This window comes from Brachyhypopomus gauderio, chromosome 11 (genome assembly GCF_052324685.1).
Source record: "Brachyhypopomus gauderio isolate BG-103 chromosome 11, BGAUD_0.2, whole genome shotgun sequence".
NCBI lineage: Eukaryota > Metazoa > Chordata > Actinopteri > Gymnotiformes > Hypopomidae > Brachyhypopomus > Brachyhypopomus gauderio.
The window spans coordinates 15,067,396-15,087,958 of record NC_135221.1 but is presented as its reverse complement, the minus strand read 5'-3'; the positions used below and the strand labels follow the sequence as shown (position 1 = coordinate 15,087,958).

The 20,563-nt window shown below is 41.2% G+C and overlaps 2 protein-coding genes across 2 annotated transcripts; one reads left to right on the top strand and one right to left on the bottom strand.

Moving 5' to 3' along the window:
* Positions 1 to 2,880: 2,880 nt before the first annotated feature.
* LOC143527217 (monocyte chemotactic protein 1B-like) lies at positions 2,881 to 3,650 on the top strand. The gene is made up of 3 exons (XM_077022266.1): positions 2,881 to 3,038; positions 3,250 to 3,364; positions 3,514 to 3,650. The coding sequence occupies exons 1-3, from the start codon at positions 2,975 to 2,977 to the stop codon at positions 3,635 to 3,637; spliced, it is 303 nt and encodes a 100-aa protein (XP_076878381.1). The 5' UTR covers positions 2,881 to 2,974; the 3' UTR covers positions 3,638 to 3,650.
* Positions 3,651 to 10,506: 6,856 nt separating this feature from the next.
* Positions 10,507 to 16,154, bottom strand: LOC143527210 (eotaxin-like). The gene is made up of 4 exons (XM_077022258.1): positions 16,044 to 16,154; positions 15,275 to 15,392; positions 12,738 to 12,986; positions 10,507 to 12,563 (listed from the first exon to the last, which is right to left on the bottom strand). The coding sequence occupies exons 1-4, from the start codon at positions 16,105 to 16,107 to the stop codon at positions 12,485 to 12,487; spliced, it is 510 nt and encodes a 169-aa protein (XP_076878373.1). The 5' UTR covers positions 16,108 to 16,154; the 3' UTR covers positions 10,507 to 12,484.
* Between the last annotated feature and the right edge of the window lie 4,409 nt (positions 16,155 to 20,563).

The window sequence follows — 20,563 nt, the reverse complement described above, 5'->3', positions numbered from 1 at the left end:
AACCTTTCTCTCTAAACCCTAGAGCTGGTTGTGCATGAAAATCCCAATTGATCAGCAGTTTCTGAAATACTCAGACCAGCCCGTCTGGCACCAACAACCATGCAGCGGTGTCAATTCCAGGTTCAGAAAGTAAAAGTCCTCACCAGGATTTTGCTCAGGCTTCCTGGATTGTGTTGATTCCACTAATTTTACCTGGATTGCACTAATTAGAAAATCTAGCAAGCTTGAGCAAAATCCTGGTGAGGACTTTTACTTTCTGAACCTGGAATTGACACCTCTGCAACCATGCCACGTTCAAATTCGACATTTGCGTTAATGAGCAGTTGGACAGGTGTACCTAAGAAAGTGGCTAATGAGTGCATATATACAATGGAAGGACAAATATGAACTCTTCTAGGGTTTATGCTTCCTGCACTCTCCATGAATGAGAAATGTCCTCTTAAGTGGATATTTGCTCCATGCAGAATTGTATAAATCACTAAACGTTCTGCTTTGATTTTTTTAAATAATGCTGACTTCTGTAGGAAGTGGCTTCACAATCACTTAGATTCAGAGAGATGGTCAGCTCCTGTTTCACTGGCACATTTCACGAGAACAGTGGAGTCTGGCTCAAGTGGGACAAGACAGACATGTGAACAAGTCACTAAGTTGCAAGTAATAAGTAAGTCGTAAGTCTTCACAATCAAGTCTCGAGTCAAGTCCCAAGTCAATAATAAAAATAATAATAATTCTTTATTTTTGTATAGCGCTTTTCAGGAACCCAAAGACGCTTACATTTAAGAGTAACAGAACAGACAAATGGAAACAAAAAAAAAAAAATACAGGCAACAGACAATAAGAATAAAGCTGTAAAAGGGAAGAGGTCATGAAGTATGGTAACATACTGGGAGCTGATGATGGAGTAAAGTAAAGTAAAGTAGACCAGTATACGGGGAGTTGACAGTGGTGTATGGGTTTAGAGTCAGGTATTGAATGTAAGGGGAGTGTTATAGGCCAGTGCAAAGATATATGTTTTTTAGTTATTTTGAAAGTGGAAAGAGAAGCAGAATGTTTAACTGCAGAAGGGAGGGAGTTCTAGAGTCAAGGTGCCATTCGAGAGAAAGCTCGTCGACCAAAACCCTGGAGGTGGAAGGTAGGGGTGGCCAATAGTCCAGCAGAGGAAGACCTGAGAGAGCGAGACGGTTCGTAGGGAAGAAGAAGATCAGATAAGAAGGTGCAAGATGGTTAAGGGCTTTGTAGGTCAGAAGAAGGAGTTTTAACTGAATACGGTATTTGACAGGGAGCCAGTGGAGACTTTGAAGGACGGGGGTGATGTGGTGACATGCGCGAGTGTGGGTGAGGAGACGGGCAGCAGAGTTCTGAACTATCTGGAGTTTATGGATGGAGGAAGTACTAATACCTGATAGGAGAGAATTACAGTAGTCGAGACGGCAGGTAATGAAAGCGTGAATAAGAGCCTCAGCAGCAGACTGAGAAAGAGATTATCTGATTTTAGCAATATTACGGAGGTGAAAAAATGAAATTCTAACGACAGAGTTAATGTGAGCAGTGAAAGATAGGGTGGAATCAAAGAGGACACCCAAATTTCGGATCAGAGGGGATGGGGAGATAGAAACATCATCAATGTGGAGGATGAAAGGAGGGGTTTAATTGAGAGCTGATTTGGATCCAATAAGAATGAGTTCAGTTTTATCACTGTTGAGCATAAGAAAGTTATGTTTCATCCAGTTCTTGATTTCAGAGAGACAGGACTCTAAGACAGAAAAGGGTGGATTTTGAAGTGACTTGGTGCTGAGGTAAATCTGGGTGTCATCTGCATAACAGTGAAAGTCCAGATTATAGCGACGCAGTATGTGTCCAAGGGGAAGGATGTACAGAGTAAAGAGGAGAGGTCCAAGAACAGACCCTTGTGGGACTCCTTGAGAAACAGGAGAGATTGATACAATCAAGTCTCAATACATTCAATACAACTGCAGTCAGTTGTCAATACAATCAAGTCTCGAGTCAAGTCCCAAGTCAATACAAGCGAGTCTCGAGTCAAGTCCCAAGTCTTAAACATCAAGTCCTAGTCAAGTCACCAGATGTAATTTCAATATTTAACACAATTGATGCAGTTGATTAGTAGTATATTAAGTTAGTAAGTAAGTCAGACTAACTAACGTTAGGCGTTTGAGTGTTTTGGTTCGCTTGAGTAAGATGTCGTCGCAATTGTCATCGTCACCTGACTGCAGGACAAGTCCTCTAAGACAAGCACTCTAAAACAAGTCTTCCAAGACATGTCCTCAAGGCCTTCAGATTCATGCAAGTCATTCATATTGAGGAAATGTTATTTACAGACAACAAAGTTTAATCTAATATTTAATCTGATACTGATGACAGTATAAACACTTGTCTATATTTGTTGTAGTATATGTATGTAGTATGTATGTAAGTTCTACAGCCATCTGAAAAGGATTTGCTTCATAGTAACTCCTGTGGACCTGTAGTAGGGTTGTAGAAAGTCTGACTACATCAACAACAGGGTCCTGTATCTGGACTGTAGGCCAGCTAACCAGACACAACAACCAAAATAAATGTTTTATATATAATATAAATCCTGAAAACACCATGTAGAGCAGTGTACAGAGGTCTAACCAAGTCCTTAATAAAAATACACCTAAATACCTGAAAATTGAGGAAACTGAGACTTTTATCTTTCAGAGGTTTTTGTTTCACTTTAAGAGGAATAGGCAAGATGTGAGAAAATATTCTTAGAAAAAAGGAAGGAATCAGCAGAAGAACTTCTGGATTAAAGTGATACTTAGAAAATCAGTTGCAGTGGATCCTAATTTGGAGAACAGCCCTCTTTCACTCCCTATATAATGAGGTTTAGAACACTGATTCTACACATTCACTGCTCTCTGTTCCACAGTAGAGGACACTGCAGTTTCTACAGCTGTGACCATCTGTGTGTGAAATCATCCATTCTGCTAGAATGAGGAAGCTGTCTGCTCTGCTGTTTGTGCTGCTGCTCTGCTCTCTCCAGCTGGTCTCTAGTGGTGAGTCTCCTGAATTTACTCAGATACATCACTGTCTGTGTTGGAGGGTCAGGATCACCAGAGCAGGACTGTGGCACTGCTAGATTACTGAACCCACATTCACACACACAGAGGGAGGAAATTACACTACCAAACCAGGACAAAAGGGGCAATCATTTGTTTACTGTGTATTGGGATCATGATGTGAACTGCGTGGCTGTTACTCCTACAGCTCCACATGTGAATACTGCTGACTGCTGTTCTGTTGTGAGTAATGTAAAGATCCCTCTGAAGAAGGTGGTGTCCTACAAACTTACACGCAGTGACTGTGCCACTAAAGCCATTGTGTGAGTACGAATGATTTAACTTCTAATACTGACATGATGATCCCATTAGGACAATCATATGCTTGATTTTTTTATCCTGTTAAACCTCAGTACTGTGCTGGCAGAATGATGTGTTTCTTGTTTTAGTCATATTTTGTGGTCCCCTGCAGATTTGAAACAGTAGCAAGAAAGCAGTTCTGTGTGAATCCAGATGCTGTGTGGGTCAGCAGCCATGTCACTGCAGTGGACACTCGCAACAAGACCACCATGAAGACTACAATTCCTAAACAATAATCCAGCAAAATTCCAGATCCAAAAATGTTCTACAACTCTACAACTCTTTTACACTAGAATTATTTTTTTGATGGTAGATCATTAAAAAGTGAAAACCTGCCAATGTTAAGATTTATTTTATTTTGTGTAGTATATTTAAACTTTTGTAATAAAAAATATTTTAAAATGGTGTTTTTCAGGCCTTTATTTAATAGTGTACTAAAACACTTTGTCACATCACACAACCAACTGGACTCAAATACCCAGAATTCCTCACTCTCCCCAGCCCGAAGTGCCATAATAAGATCATCATCACCGGATTATTGATTTCACCTGCAAGTCTGTCCCTCTGTTATTTAAGCCCCTTTCCCTTTTCATTAGTTGCGAAGTATTGCCTCATTTCTTATGTGTGCATACCAAGCGTTTCCACGGCTACAGTTCTGGTTCCGACTTCTGCTTGTGTCCTGGTTTCTCGTCCCTAGCCTGCTCCCTCGGATTTGGTTGCATGATACTCCTGCCTGTTCCCGGAGTTCTGTGTCATCAGGACTACTTTACGTTTCTGTGTACCTATTAAAAGACCTGTTGATCTGCACGCGTCTCTCCAACTTTGTATCGTTACACACTAGTGACAAAGGCTTCATCTGCACATCAATGACGTCATGAACAGGGAACGCTGAACAGGGCATTAAATATCTGTGTAGACTAGAGAATCTTTCAGAAACGTTCTAACCATTGGAAATTACTGCAGATTAACACTTTAACAAACATCTATAAAGGGCTCCACAGTTTGAATGTAGACTGTAAGGGTTGACTCCAGGGTTGGACCACAGTCAGCCACAAGAGGGCAATTGCGAGGCAATCAATTCCAAGGAGCTTCAGCTGATGGTTACTTGGGACACAGACTTGCTGAGGCTCTGTTTGAAATAGACTACTACATACTGGATACTGCATACTGGACTCAGTATATACTGGATACTGCATACTGGTCCTCGTAGTAGTATGCAGTACAGTTTCCAGTATGCGACAAAAGCAAAGCATACTACGGGGTCACGTGATCGTAGCGTTGCATGATGGGATGCAGTACACCACGAAGATAGCTCTGTTCGCGTGCTGGAATATTTCGCGGAAGTAGTAGGTCATCCGGGTATGTTTCGCGTACTGGAAATTTTCATTTTGGTCACATACAGCATACGACATACTGATTTGGGGCTCGATCAGTAAGCCAGTAGTATGTAGTCGGCTGTTTCGAACACACCTGAGTCTTGTTCAGAGTTCTGGTAGACTGGCCAGTCATTTTGTTAGGAGCCCTAGGGATCTTCCTTTCTTCTCTCTCTACTTGAATCCTTCTCTTCTCCCTTGAGTTGTCTCTCTTGTGTATCATAAGATAAAGGACTAATCTATCCGTTTCTCGTTTCCCTGTTGTCATGCTTTTGGTTGGGAAATCAGTTTGTTTTTTGTTAATCTTCCTCAGTGTTAAGGTTTCTGAAATCGTCTCTAGATGTAGATCATAGCCTTCAGGGATTATAGACAGGATTATAGATTTGTACAAATTTGTTCTAATCCTGGTCCCCACCACTAGTAGGCCTAATACTACTAACGCCACTATTACTATTTCTTTCTCACCTCCCAACTGGCTTTTAAGTTCAGCACTTGTGTTCTACAGTCACTAAACACTTGTGACGACTCACCTGTTTGGCCTCTGTCGCACCATCTAAGACTGCCAGGGTCCAATCCTCTCTTCTGGCAAGTCTCCACATTACATAGACGTGGAGTAGTTTCCTCTTTTATGTTTGAATTAAAGAACATTTGCAAATAAATGCTTGGGCAATTATCAATGAAAGTTTAAAGAGAATAAAATCATAGACAGTACAAGATAAGTACATGACAATATTGTTACTTCTATTACTAGTACTGATGTACTGTCCTTGCTAAAGTTGTAGGTTCAGGTATTCAGCTAGCAAACAAAACATTTTGTCTTGCATCCTCCAAGGAACAGAAGATTGTTTTTGGCTAAATTTAATGACAGAACATAGGGTTATCTCCCTTACTGCATTTTGTAAAACTTTCTAAAACTGAGAAAGATCATCAAATGCATACAAGTGAGTTTAGGATTATACAATCACGACAAATGCTAACACAATTTCATGTTGTTTACACAAATGTTATGCTCCTCTTTTAAATATCAATATGTTCAAGTAATTAACTTCACTTAATCCAAAATCTAAAATACGAGTACAGTATTACAACCCCTGGCAAAAAATTATGGAATCACCAGTCTGGGATGAGCACTCCTTCAGACATTTTATTCTGTAGAACAAACAGATCAAAAACATTATTTAATAATAAGGTAATTCCAAAGTGCAATTTGTTGGCATTCAGAAACACTAAAAGAAAAAGAAAAAACCTTGTGGAAATAAAGTAAATGTTATTTTTATTGAGTAAGCACAGGGAAAAAAATATGGAATCATGAAAAATAAACAAAAGAACAATCGAAATACATCACTAGTATTTAGTTGCACCACCTTTGGCTTTTATACCTGCTTGCAGTCTGAGGCATGGACTCGAGTGACAAACAGTATTCTTCATCAATTTGGTGCCAACTCTCTTTGATAGCAGTTGACAGATCAACTTTGCAGGTCTGAGCCTTTTTGTGAACCATTTTTGTTCAATTTCCACCGCAGGTTTTCAAATGGGTTGAGATCTAGACTATTTGCAGGCTATGACATAGACTGAATGTGAATGTGTCCAAGGAATGCCTTCACTGTTTTTGCCCTATGGCACTGAAGCGGGTTCGGGAACCGAGGCAGAAAGAGCTTAATCCAAAAATCCCAAGGAGGGAAATTTTATTTTCAACTCAACTCAAACAGCACTGTTTGCTCTCTCACCCCTTTCCCCCTCCCCTCCTGTACCCCTGGCGCCGCCCCCCCAGTGTCACTTAAAGGGCTAAGACTCCTTGAATGGCCAAGTCCGTTATGGAATTCGCTGTGAGGAGTAGTAGTCACTACAGCACGATGCATTGTCATCTTGAAAAATTTTCATAATCTGAAACATCTGTTCAATTGAAGGGATGAGAAAACTGTCCAAAATGTCAATGTAAACTTGTGCATTGAAAGAAGAATTAACCCCAGTCATCTCCCCAGTGCCTTTGCCTGATATGCAGCCCCATATCAAGGACTGTGGAAATTTGGTTGTTTTCTTCAGGCAGCCCTCTTTATAAATCTCACTGGAACGGCACCAAACAAAAGTTCCAGCATCATCACCTTGTCCAATGCAGATTCTTGACTCATCACTGAAGATAACTTTCATCCAGTCATCCACAGTCCATGATTGCCTCTCCTTAACCCATTGCAGGCTTGTTCTTTTCAGTTTAGGTGTCAATGATGGTTTTCTTTTAGCTTTCCTATATTGAAATCCCATTTACTGTAGGCAATTTCTTACGGTTCAGTCACATACATTGGCTCCAGCTTCCTCCCATTTATGTTTCATCTGTTTAGTTGGACTTTTTCGGTTTTCAAGACAAATGACCTTAATTTCTTTTTGTCTTGACGCTTTGAGGTCTTTCTTGGTCTACCAGTACACTTGGCTTTAACAACCATTCCATGCTGTTTGTATTTGGTCCATATCTTGGATACAACTGACTGAACAGCCCACATCTTTAGCTAGTGATGGGACATCTGAAGCAAGGCTTCGAGGCATGTACAGAGTAAAAAAGGGGGCGTGTCCGATGAAGCCTCGCTTCGGAGCTTGTGTCATATTGAGCAAAACCACATGATCAGCAACAAACGAGGCCTCGCATTACATCGGCCATGTAAAAGCGCTATGAACCCTGTTGCTTCGTGGGTTGTAGTAGGTGGTTAAATTTAAAATCTGGAACGTTCTAAATTCTTTTTGTTTGATCAGGATGTACATCAGATTCACACATCAAAAACAGACCAAAAACCATTGGAAGAGGCCAACCTTATTTGTAATGTTAAAAACATTTTACATTTGGCAGACGCCCTTATCCAGAGCAACTTACATTTTATCTCACTTTTATACAAGTGAGCAATTAAGGGTTAAGGGCCTTGCTCAGGGGCACCTCAGTCATGGCCTCAGGTCTGGGGCTCGAACCCACGACCCTCCGGTCACAAGACCAGTTCCCTAACCACCAGGCCATGACTGCCAAACCAGATCTAGAACCCTCAAGAAGCAATTATTTTAAACACAATCTGTTTTTTTTTTTACTCCGTTTCTAACACAAAATATTCAGTCTGCCTCAACAATCACGCAATTCCCAATATAGTAAAGTGCAACATATCTTCATTGTCAAATAAGTCCATGACATACAAGAAAACCAAACACAACCACTAATGGTCAAGGATTAGATTGGCTACAAATCATTTTAATAAATAAAACATGACAAGTATGATTTAATTGAGTCTCCTGTTACTAAACGTGAGTTTGATTGAAACTTTGTGACAATATTGCATTTACAAATTTTTTGAAAGTATGATCCAACTGAATGAGGCTGTTACAGTTTCACCAGCAGATGTCACTAGTGAGTGATGAATGAAGCCTCGAGTAATGAAACTTTTTGCAAAGCAAAGGGTTGGAAAGCTTCATTGCTTCAAGAGGCTTCATTTGCCCATCACTATCTTTAGCAGCCATGCGTGAAGAGATACCTTCTTCAAGAAGTTTCACAATCCTCTCTTTTGGTTCAAGAGACATTTCTCTTGTTGTAACCATGGTTCTTGCCACTCCACTTTGTCCAGCAGCCCTCCAAGGTGTCATGACTGCAGGTGTTTTTAACTGCAGACTAACGAGCAGATCTAATCTGAGGCAGGTGTCCATTTAGGGAAAGGAAACGGACTGGGTGTGTCCTTAATTTCTACCTCCAATTTGAGTGATACCATACTTTTTTCCTCAGAACTGAGCGATTCCATATATATTTTTCCCTGTGCTTGCTCAATAAAAGTAACATTTAATTCCACAATGTTTTTTATTTCTTTTAATGTTTCTGAAAGCCAACAACAGGGTTGCCAACTTTTCAAGATCGCTTGGAGTGAGATTTGAACCTGGAGTAGGTGGCGAGTGTAAATTGTTGAGGGGGGGTGGCGAACGTAAGTTGTTGGCCAGGGGGAGGAGGGGGGATGGGGGTGTGGCGACCGTAGATATGGATCACAGGTAAATAAACTATATATATTTTTTGGCGTGAGAAATCGGAAGTGTGGCGTGAGAGCGTGTGAAAACGGTCAAATGCGTCGTGAGACACACGCATTTGACCGTTTTCACACGCTCTCACGCCACATTTCCGATTTCTTAGTTGCCAACCCTGCAACAAGTTGCACTTTGGAATGATCTTAGTATTGCATCATGTTTTTGATCTGAGTTTGTTCTACAGAATAAAATGTCTGAATGAGTGCTCATCCCAGACTGGTGATTCTATACTTTTTACCAGTGGTTGTATATCTGCAAACAGGGTAGAGCGTACAAGCGAAGCAGGCTTTGTGGGCTTCAAGATAAAGGATTAAGATTAACACCTATTAAAAAAGCAAATGCTTACGCTATTTCCTGTTTTAGCACTTCAAAAAACTACTCGCAATTACCACTAGATGGCGTCGAAGACCACACAAGGAAAACTCTTATATTGAACCCAATCTATTCCCCGCCTGGCATATTCGTTTTTCTCAGTTGATTTGGTACATATCTCACATGATGATTTACACTGGCATCACAAGAGCACTTTTCAAAAAAGTTAATGCAGACAGCAAAACACAATGAAATACCTGCAGAAGCACGTACCATGCTCAATTATTTGGTTTAGCCTCAAAAGCAAATATTTGTCAATAAACTAGTCAGTGCCAGCACAATATCTCATCTCTGTCACTGCCTATGACCAAGGCAGTCAAAACACTTAGTCATGTTGTCAGTGCAACAGTGCACATTAAGTGTTCTCTGAAGGAAACTAGCTGAGCTTTTGATTTCAAGAACACTGTATATTGTGTGTAATGGTACGTGTTATATATATAAAATACAAAGTTTCTCATGACTGTATGTGGGAGACATGCAGCAAGATGGACAGCAGTCAAATTTCTACAGTAATCATTTACTGTATTGTTTGCACTGCAATTTGTTGACAAAAAAATCAGATTGATATTCAGGAAAGACGGACAACTGTTTGGCTGCAAACTATAACACAAAGGAGAAACTACAACATTAGAAACCCTCAACATCTCAAAAACAACCTGAGACAATTTAAGGGATTATAGTGCTTTCTGTTCTACACATCCTGACACTCCTCTCTGTTGGACCACATGTTTTCACCCACGTCACACTGGATATCTTCTTGGAAGATCTTCTTTGAAATGGAACTTTGTACAGCTTGTTTCATGGTCATCTGGTGTCATTTCAGAACCTGAACAATGGTGGAAATGTATTTTGAAAAACACTGTTGTCCTGTATAATTGCTTGCTGGATCGCCCTCAGCCTTATGGCATTATGGGGCAGTCATGGCCTGGCGGTTAGGGAACTGGTCTTGTGACCGGAGGGTCGTGGGTTCGATTCCCAGACCTAAGGCCATGATTGAGGTGCCCTTGAGCAAGGCACCTAACCCCAACTGCTCCCCGGGCGCCGGGCTAGGGCTGCCCACCGCTCTGGGCACGTGTGATCCACAGCCCCATAGTAATCACTAGTGTGTGTGTGTTCTGACTGCACAGATAAGTTAAAAGCGGAGGACAAATTTCGATTGGGGTGTAAAAATCACAATTGACAAAATATGGCACATTTTATTTGCTATGACCACAGCACATACAGCCTCCTCTTGTTGAGGTGTGAAAACAGGATCTCTGCAAGTCTTGCAGCCCTATATGGCATAAGAATGCAAAAATGCAAAACATTAAAATTGAATAACATATCATAATTTGCCAATGTGCAGCATTACAGCAGAGTTATGAAAAACGTATACGTAATGAAAGTGTAAAAAAAAGAATTGTATAAATGATGCCTGAGAGATTATGACAACATGTTCAGCATCGTTTCATGTAATGACCTCAACGATGACCTAAAGCCTAAATGTTTAGGTGGGTAAGACAATTCCACAGACAATCTGTAGAACACATTTTGATAAACATGACATCGGCAATTGTTAATGCTAAAAACAGCAGACAATTGTCTGTGACCATTTGCATGAATCTACAAAAGCATTTACAATGAGAAATTATATTATGATGTGCACAAGAGATGTAGAGATTGAATAAACAGTTTTTAATTTCAATCGAATTGACTGAGATAATGTGACGTGCGGTGCAGGGTGAAGGATGAGGCACAGAATCCTTACTTCACTCACGACATCACGTTTATTTAACAAATACAAATAAGCGCAGACAGCGCACGTAAAACATTCACACATGAATGACTCTGACAAAGACGAGCACGGGACACTGCGCAAACGCACATTAAATAGACAAACCACATAAGCCCTGAGTGATCATGAGACGAGCCACAGGTGAGACCGATGAACACACTCAGACACAACCACATCCACGAAGATCCACAGATGCAGACGGCTAGACGCAGACAACATAAACACACGCCCAAAGGAGAGGGGTTAGGAGCCGTAATGTGACAGATAAACTGGACCATTTTCAATAACCATTTTTATTACAATAAAAACTTGTGGAAAATCTCAAAAAATTGCATTTAGGGTAAAACATTTTTTTTCCCCAAATAGGGGGAATTATTTAATATGTGTGTTTGACGTCAGCGGTAGAGTATTTATTCAGTATTCGGAGTATGTATTCATTCTCCATGCTGGACTCTAGCGTTTAGCTGACAATGCAGTTGTTTTGCGATAAGCGATAAGCAATAATACAAATGGAGGAGACAACAATGTAATGAAGACTGAGGCTTTCAGCAGCACAGGCACGAACGTCCTGCTCAGGTCGGCCGAGTTACTGGCAGCGGAATATGCAGGACCTGTGGGCTTAGTGATGTGAATAAAGGACAAACAAGTGCAGAGTAAAAATAACACATTTAGGATGAGAAAGGGGCCGGGTTTGTATATCTGTGTGTGTGGGCGTGTCCCTCCTGCTGCGGGGCAGGGCCTGTATATGTGTGTGGGCGTGTCCCTCCTGCTGTGGTGCAGGGCCTGTATATGTGTGTGGGCGTGTCCCTCCTGCTGTGGTGCAGGGCCTGTATATGTGTGTGTGTGGGCGTGTCCCTCCTGCTATGGTGCAGGGCCTGTATATCTGTGTGTGTGGGCGTGTCCCTCCTGCTGTGGTGCAGGGCCTGTATATGTGTGTGTGGGCGTGTCCCTCCTGCTGTGTTGCAGGGCCTGTATATCTGTGTGTGGGCGTGTCCCTCCTGCTGTGTTGCAGGGCCTGTATATGTGTGAGTGGGCGTGTCCCTCCTGCTGTGTTGCAGGCAGAGGCGGTCTTTGCATAGAGGCATTGGTAGGCAATTGCCTTGGGCCCCTCCCACTGCAGCCCAACCCCTGACTAGCTAACTTATTTCTCACATATTAATGTTGATGGGCCCCCTAGCTAAATTCACCTTGAGCCCCCAAATTGCTAAGTCCGCCACTGGTTGTAGGGCCTGTATATGTGTCTGTGTGAGCATAATACTATTACTTCCTGTTTATTGATCAACCCTTCTTGGATATGTTTTGGTAGGATAAAAAAAAAAGACATTTCACATTTATTTTTTATTACCAATATTATGTAATAAAGAATTTTCAAATAAAACCAAATTTAAAAAGGTTCAGTCAGTACTAATTATGTATTCAAATAACAAGACACTTTCATGCTCTGTTAGTAAAGCACGATTCAGGATCTGTAGTTTTTTCTGCATTAGAACATGAGTTGTAGTCTTGGCTGTGGATTTGTTGGAAGTTTACACCCCTGTGATATGTCCGCTGACCCCCACACCATCTGCATTCACACAGAACAATTTTTCTGCTACAGTTTCATATCTGTAGGAGACGACAAAATTAAAATGAGGAGGAAATTAGGAGAAGGAAAACGTGATTAACACAATTGAGACGTGTATAGAGGTGGAAACATTTTACAGCATTTATTCAGAAGTGTGCATGTCCTCGCCTCACCCCTGTGGTGTCAGTATTAGTAGTTAAATCATCACTACTCACACAGTGACTTTAGGGGTAAAGCTGCTACTGGTCCAGCTGGAGGACTCCACCTTCTTCTCATCAGTCACAGTAGGACAGCAGTCAGGGATCTCTCTCTGTGGAGCTGTAGTAACACCACTCTGTAGCTGAGTCAATTCAGGGGACTCACCACTAGAGGTCATCTCACTCTGGTTCACTTCTCTCATGTAGGCATTGACCCAGTCAGAGGCAGGATTCATACAGAACTGCTTTCCACTAACCATCTTAAAGCTGTAACACAGATAAAGACACAGAAGTGTTCTGTTAATACAGCAGGTCTGGACTAACTGATCCAAGAAAATGTATGTGTATGAAGATCACAGCAAACATTCCTGATGTAAATGATATTGTCAGTAATAATTGCCTGTGGAAGATTCTCCCACTGGTTTTAATGTGAGTGTAAAATCAGCTTTTAATGGTGTTGCATTTCAGCAAGAAGTTCAGACCCGTTTCCAGAAATGGTAGATAGTTTATAGTTTAGTTTATTTGAAAGGGGATGGTGCAATTTCATAAAACACATGATTACACATTCGGTAGTTAAAAAAGCTAGAATTAAGCCTGCTTTATACCTCCGGACACGGACGAATTTCGTCCGTCCGTACCAAACGTAGCCTCCGTAGCGGGCCACTATACCTCTTTCCGGTTCCAACGTTGTTATGATTTTTAAAAATACATCCTCTAGAGGGCAGTATAGTCAAATTTCCGGCACCGGCGCACCAGCAATCCCCTCCCAGCTGTTTTTGCATCGCTGTTTATCGCGATGACCTGGCACCGTAGCAGAATGTAGCCTCTAACCAACTCGCAAAGTTTCTCTTCTAACTCGAGCGTCATTTTTTAAAGTCCAGTACTCTTCTTCATTGATTTTCCCGAATTGGTGTACGTCCGATGCTTCTGACTCTCTACTGCCCCCTGATTTCCCGTTTATATTGCTCCGTTGCTACGGATTCGTAAGCGCTCTGGCAACGGACCCACTGACGGATGAAACGACCTCCGGAACCGGACGAAAGGGTCCGTATCCGTAATTACCGTAGGGTGTGAATGGGCCTTTAGCCAAAAGGCTAGTTTTCATCTGTAGTCCACTGGCTACAATGTAAGAAAGGCAGGAAAGTTACAATTTAAAAAGAGGGAAAAAAACAATACATATACAATATAATACAAAATACATGCAATACTTAATAGACAAAAAAAAAACACCACAATATATTTTATCATATCATCAAAACAGCAACAGGCTTATCTTTTAATGTTGGCAGCTATAGGTATTGATAAGCCACATTTTCTTTTTTTTGTGAAGACCGTTTTAACAGTTTAACTTCCTCGGGTACTGGAGTTCCACACAATTGCACTGCTTACTGAACAGGCTGACTTGCTGAAAGTGCTTCTGGACAGAGGAATATAACAGTGACCTCTGACAGAGCCTTGAGTGACACACTTAAGGCTGTTTCTGGATGATGAACTCTGCTAGAGGATCTGGAGCCAATTTATGCAATACTTTATAGGTCAGTTTTAAGTCTGCAAATGTGTGAACACTGCAAATGTTTGAACAATTTAAAATATTGTGGTTTTTTTAAATTGCGCAATGATGACAACGCCTAGTTTTTAATCCATAACTTTAATTTCCTGTTTGTACAAGATTTCCAATGTGTTTTTTTTTACTTTGAATAGGCAATAGTTAAAGTGGCTGAAAATCTCTGAATGCAAATACATTTTTGCAGCTTCTGTTGACATATTTTGAATTGCAAAAAAATTTGCGAGATTAAACTTTATTTTATACAACTTACAAATATGGAGACCTCTGAATCAATTATTAATCTAAGATATTTATATTGGTAATTTGACAATTTGTATTCTTCATTAACATAGATATCAAGATCAGAAGATACTAAAATATGTTTTAGTGAAATACATGCCTACAGTTTTAGAGACATTTAGCTGCAGACAGCACTCCTGCAACCAAGTTGTAACACAAGATATTGTTTCAATGAGTTTAGCGGCAACTATGTCTTTGGTGTGACCATGAATAAAAAACCTGTATAGTCTGCATACAATAAGCATTCAGATTCCGGACAAACAGTGGGCAAATGTTTAAAAAAATATGGGGCAGTCATGGGCTGGTGGTAGGGAACTGGTCTTGTGACCGGAGGGTCGTGGGTTCGATTCCCAGACCTCAGGCCATGACTGAGGTGCCCTTGAGCAAGGTACCTAACCCCAACTGCTCTGGGCATGCACCACAGCTCCCTAATAAGCACTGGTGTGTGTGTGTGTTAACTGCACAGATGGGTTAATTAATGGACAATCTGCTGTGCCATCCACTTTTCTACTATTGTAGAAATGGCCAGAAGAATACTTATTGGGCGGTAGTTATGCAGAGAAGTTAAGTCACCAGATTTAAAGACAGGGGTAACATTAGCAACTTTACAAGCCTTGGGATAGTGACCCAAGATACAGTGTGTGGACTGTTACATATATGAAGGCATGTAGCAGGTGTGTGGGGGCCTCTCAGAGCAGGTGATACTCACATCACAGCTTTGATGGAGCAATTGCCATGAGTCCAGCTGTAGGACACGATGTGTTTGATGGACAAATTCATCTTAGACACTCCAGGACAGCAGCTGGCAGGGTTAACAGCACTAGGAGCTGGAAAGCATCAGCAAACAGTTACAAAGTGACTCACAACAGTGAGAGATAGTACCACTCTGAAGAGCCCATCATTAGATCTAGTACGTTCCAGTGATGATTCAGTCTGGGTCACATTGTATATACCATTACGTCGATCGCGATCGAAGGCAGTGTGGGTCGATCGCGAAGAAGTGTGGGTAGATCGCATGACATAAAAAAGTAGGGGATGAATGACAGCCTATCGTCCATCTGCACTGACGGTTGTCTTTTGATTGACATACATGGTAGCCAATCTGACGTCTAGAGTTTCACACACGCAACCCCCCCCGTCATCAAATTACGTTTGCCACCCCCAACCGCCCCGATTGACGTACGCCGATAAAAAATAAATAGGTAGATCTTTCTCTTGGTCATCTTATAAGTAGGTCGCAAGCTGAAAACTTGTGGGCACCCCTGGTATATACACTGTAGTGGGTGACAACACTGCCTCCCTGTGGTGGACTGGGGTTCAGTCCCTGTCTGTGTAAGTGCTCCACGCTGTACCAATAAGAGTTATTGGGAAAGACTCCCAACATTACATCTACCTCCCTGGACATTGTAAGTCACTGTGTATAAGAGTGTCTGTCAAATGTGTAAGAAATGCATCATGTAACAGAGATGGAGACTCACCATTAAAGACCAGCTGGAGAGAGCAGAGCAGCAGCACAAACAGCAGAGCAGACAGCTTCCTCATTCTAGCAGAATGGATGATTTCACACACAGACGCTTACAGCTGAACCTCTTTATATAGGGAGAGAGAGAAGGCTGTTCTCCAAATAACATCAGAGGCCTTCTCATAAACAGAAATGTGCACCCTTTCATTTACTTTCTCATTGATATCAGTTTCATTACCTGAGGGAGAAATATATTTTGACACAGTGATTATTTTAGTCAGCAAATGCAAATCTTATTGATTAACGGATATCAAAAATTTAACGTTATAATGCGGAGAACGCATAAGGTCGAAAACTTAGTTTAGGTTCAGCGAGTTTTTTTTATGAACTGTCATACATGTCAGTTCACAAAAGTTATTAACGGAATCAGAGGAAGAAACAAACCAACTGACATTATGCTAACTATGAAACAGGAAACTGCACAGACCATTTAAACCAACGTTAACCAAACCAAAAGCTACAATGATTAAAGCAAATTAAAATGTAAGAAAAGCTTGGTCTGAAATGCAAGCAAAGGTCTGTCTAAAATGTATGTGTCATGCTAATTCAGTCAGGATAGCTAATCCCATTGTGTGGGTAATGATAAGCGTCAATATGAAAGAATTAGGCAGTGTTACTCATGACGAGTGTCTTCCAGGCACGGATGGCTTTCCACTCGTGCCGGTAGGAATACGTGGTATTTTGAGATCCAAAATGAAACCACGCGCACTTTCAGAAGTTTACCAAGCACTAACAGTGACCCAGCTGTATCGGAGGTTCATTGATGTCGACAATGTGTGAACAGGTTAATGAAAAGTATATACTTTTCCTGTGGGTGCATCATTTAGGAATAAAGAAGAATTGGTTTGTCAGGATACATTAGTTAAGGCATTTCAGTAGTATTCACTCTTCCAAAGTCATGTATGACTTAACATGCTTCCTTAACTCACTATAATGGAGCTGAGGAGGTAATCAACTTAGTAGTAACAATATTCAGATTAATACATATAAATTACACTAATAGGAATAACAGATATAACAATAGTCTCATAAGTGATTAACATGCCACAACAGGGGAAATACGATCAATTGTATTTATGCATCAATATGGAACACAGTTTACACTGACATTTCAATAATACTGATACAGGGTTTAATCTATGGAAGTTATTCTTTGTCAATATTAAAATGAAAATGTAATATTCAAAATGGCAATGTAATCCTTAATTTACATTTACATGTTCCACTCACACAAGCAACTTTGAGCTCAAAATTTAAATTCACATGAAGTTTCATGTGATCATGCAAAGGTTGTTTCAAAATTATAATAAAAATGTTATTCACCTATTATGCATTTGCATTCCGTGATAATACTTTTGAAATGTACCACCACACTTAAAAGATGTCAAAATCCAAACATTAAAGGGGAAATAGCACGTCTCCTGTTTGCAATAACATTATGATACCAACAGCAAATGTATTTTGCTCAATCAATAGCGCTCAATCTGTGTCAAAATGCATTTTGAAAATGCAATCTGATCTGTATTTTCATTTTCATGGGCTTCCACTACAGTCCATCTACCTCCCAATCAGATTTCACGGTCCTCCACCTTATTCAGCCAATCAGGTTCTACCGCTTTCTCCCTCAGGCACCCAATCAGGATGGGACTATAGCATGCTTAGCAGTACAGACGAGTTTTCTTTAAACATGGCCGCAGAAGCGCTCATTAGATTAATTCAAAGGGTAGCAGATGAGTCCTTATGGTGAATTAACACTCTATTAGTGTGAAAGGTTAATGGAGCAAGTGGCAGATCTCTGCCATATCTGGTGCTGTTGTGACTGTTGTTATTGCCAAATTGAGAGCTGTGGCAGAGCACCTCAGTGTGCCTCAAACTACAGCGGTAGGACGGCCTAGTGATCAGTGGTGATCAATGGTGAGGAGGAAGACTGTGATGAGGATAACAGCAGGCACTGACCTCCCACCGGCCTGCTCTGCAGAACCTTGATGCACCCATGGGTCAGTGGTTCTGGCACAGTGGTTCTTAATGAGCTCCTATGTGATCTTTTAAAAGACTAAAACTTCATCCTCTGATTTTTCCCAAAATGATAGCTCATGTTTCTCTTTCTCTGTCACACAACTGCACACACACATATACACACATATACACATGCGCACACACGCGCACACACACGCACACACAAGCGTGCACACACATGTGTACACACACGCACACACACACATACATACACACACACACACACACACAAGTGCGGTGGAAATTCTGAAATCAATCACACTTAGACCAATAAATTATGTCTTTTTATTTACGTCTACAAGTAGGACTCTCTCACCCACAGAGCATCTGAGAGGTGAAGATCCCTGAGCTTAAACACACACACAAACCAATGTGTAGTTGCTTTATTTGAAAATAACATGTGCTAACCACAGGATGTAACAACCTCTGCCTGTCCATGTAGCTGCCAGCCCGTTTGCTCTTACCTTTGACAGAGCAGATCTCTAATGTGCTGATTCCTGTAGTCACAAGCACACTATTCTCAGCAGCAGTAGTTACTCACCAAATTGTGTAATTTCCCTCTACCCTCCTCTCTCGCCCACTCCTGATGCTGTCGCCATTGCACTGTTACTCACTGTTACACTCACCCCTGGAACCAACATTTTAGTCAACAAATGAGCAAAATAATGAGTTGCAGTTCTAACAGTATTACATAAATGACTGGAGGCAGAGACAGGCACAAGAATTTGTCCTGTATGTCCTGCAAATCCTGTATGTCTTACAAGAGACTAGACAACACACAGTCTGTCACTCAGGCTCACCTGAGGTGGAGTTAGACTGCAGCCCTTGGTAAACTGGCTGAAGATCCCCATAATGGGAGAGTAGGAGTTCAGTGATGAAATCTACTGATAGATGAGACCATGGCTCGGTGAGTGTCTTGATGAATTGGGGTTTAACTCTGACTGCAACCTCCCAAAGTCCTACAAAGTCATCTATTGCCTTAGGGTTATCTGGCTTCAAGTGCTTGAGTTTTTACACACCAGTGCCAGTATACATTGATACCACGGTGTTCTGAAAGTGGGGACCACAGTGATGAAGGTCCACATGGCTTGTTCTGTGGGGCGTCAAAAGGTGGTGCCACTGAGGTCTGTGTTTTGAAGATCTGGTGTCCCACTACGTGCTGACCAGCCTGCAGTGCTCCAATGAAACTGCTGTTTGTGTGATAGAAACCAAATAAAAACTAGGAATAAGAAATACAACAAAAACTGGAGTGTAGAATTACTTTCAGTTTTTTTTATTTCCTTCATGTGAAGACCTAAAATTCCTTGAAAGCTGTCCAACACATTCCCCGACACATTTGAGCGAAGGTGCATGAATGAACTGATGCAAATTTAAAAACAAAAACAAAACAGCTGCCTTCAAAATAAAAGCAGCAAAATCTTATTTCATGCACTTATCACAGTGTAATAGGTGTCATAGTCACACATTTACTGTTGATTTCTAACTTTTCAACGATCTCCCACCGGTCAGAGATAGTCAGAGGGCCAGATGTGGTGGTACAATGCCCAGGTCTGCTTTAGCTGCTCATCTTCAGTGTATGGAGGATGTTGGGTTTCCAGGAGCAGATGTGTGATTCCTCTGGTCCACTTCTTTCATGTAGGCATTGACCCGGTCAGAGGCAGGATCAATACAGAACTGCTTTCCACTAACCATCTTAAAGCTGGAACAGAGATAAAGACACAGCAGTGTTCTGTTAATACAGCAGGTCAGGACTAACTGATCTAAGACGGTCAAAGTGTATCTGTGCATGAAGATCACATCAAACATCCATCTACATGACAGAGTCAGTAATAATTGCCTGTGGATGGTTTTAATGTGAGTGTAAAATCTGCTCTTATTGGTGTTGCTACAGTATCTTCACTACAGCGTTTCAGCAGTAGTGTCCAGTCCAGACCTGATTCCAGAAATGTTTCCTAGATGCAGTGTGTGGACTGTTACATATATGAAGGGATGTAGCAGGTGTGTGGGGGTCTCTCAGAGCAGGTGATACTCACACCACAGCTTTGATGACACAACTGCTGTCAGTCCTGCTGTAGGACACAATGCGTTTGATGGGCAACTTCATCTGAGACACTCCAGGACAGCAGCTGACAGGGTTTGGAACATCAGGAGCTGGAAAGCATCAGCAAACAGTTATAAAGTGACTCACAACAGTGAGAGATGGTACCACTTTTTTTTTTTTTTTTTGGCCCACCTCCACCCCCCCATCTTTGGAGGACAACTTTGTTTTTATGTACAGATTTAAATGGCAATTATAACAATTCTGTATAATATATAGTATAGTGATAACAATATATAGTGATAACAATATGCAAAGTGATAATTATTGGGGTTAGGTGGACCAAGAAAAGAGGGGGAGAGAAATAATAAAAAGGGAAAAGACAAAGAGGCAGGAAAAGAAAGAAGAAGAAAAAGAAAAGA

Bases quoted from the DNA above. Each gene is read 5' to 3' on its own strand.
- LOC143527217 (XM_077022266.1), top strand. From the start codon at position 2,975: ATGAGGAAGCTGTCTGCTCTGCTGTTTGTGCTGCTGCTCTGCTCTCTC. The intron at 3,039-3,249 runs GTGAGTCTCCTG...TTACTCCTACAG, and splicing joins TCTCCAGCTGGTCTCTAGTG to CTCCACATGTGAATACTGCT. The intron at 3,365-3,513 runs GTGAGTACGAAT...GGTCCCCTGCAG, and splicing joins TGTGCCACTAAAGCCATTGT to ATTTGAAACAGTAGCAAGAA.
- LOC143527210 (XM_077022258.1), bottom strand. From the start codon at position 16,107: ATGAGGAAGCTGTCTGCTCTGCTGTTTGTGCTGCTGCTCTGCTCTCTC. The intron at 15,393-16,043 runs GTGAGTCTCCAT...GATGCTTTCCAG, and splicing joins TCTCCAGCTGGTCTTTAATG to CTCCTAGTGCTGTTAACCCT. The intron at 12,987-15,274 runs GTGAGTATCACC...TCTGTGTTACAG, and splicing joins TGCTCCATCAAAGCTGTGAT to CTTTAAGATGGTTAGTGGAA.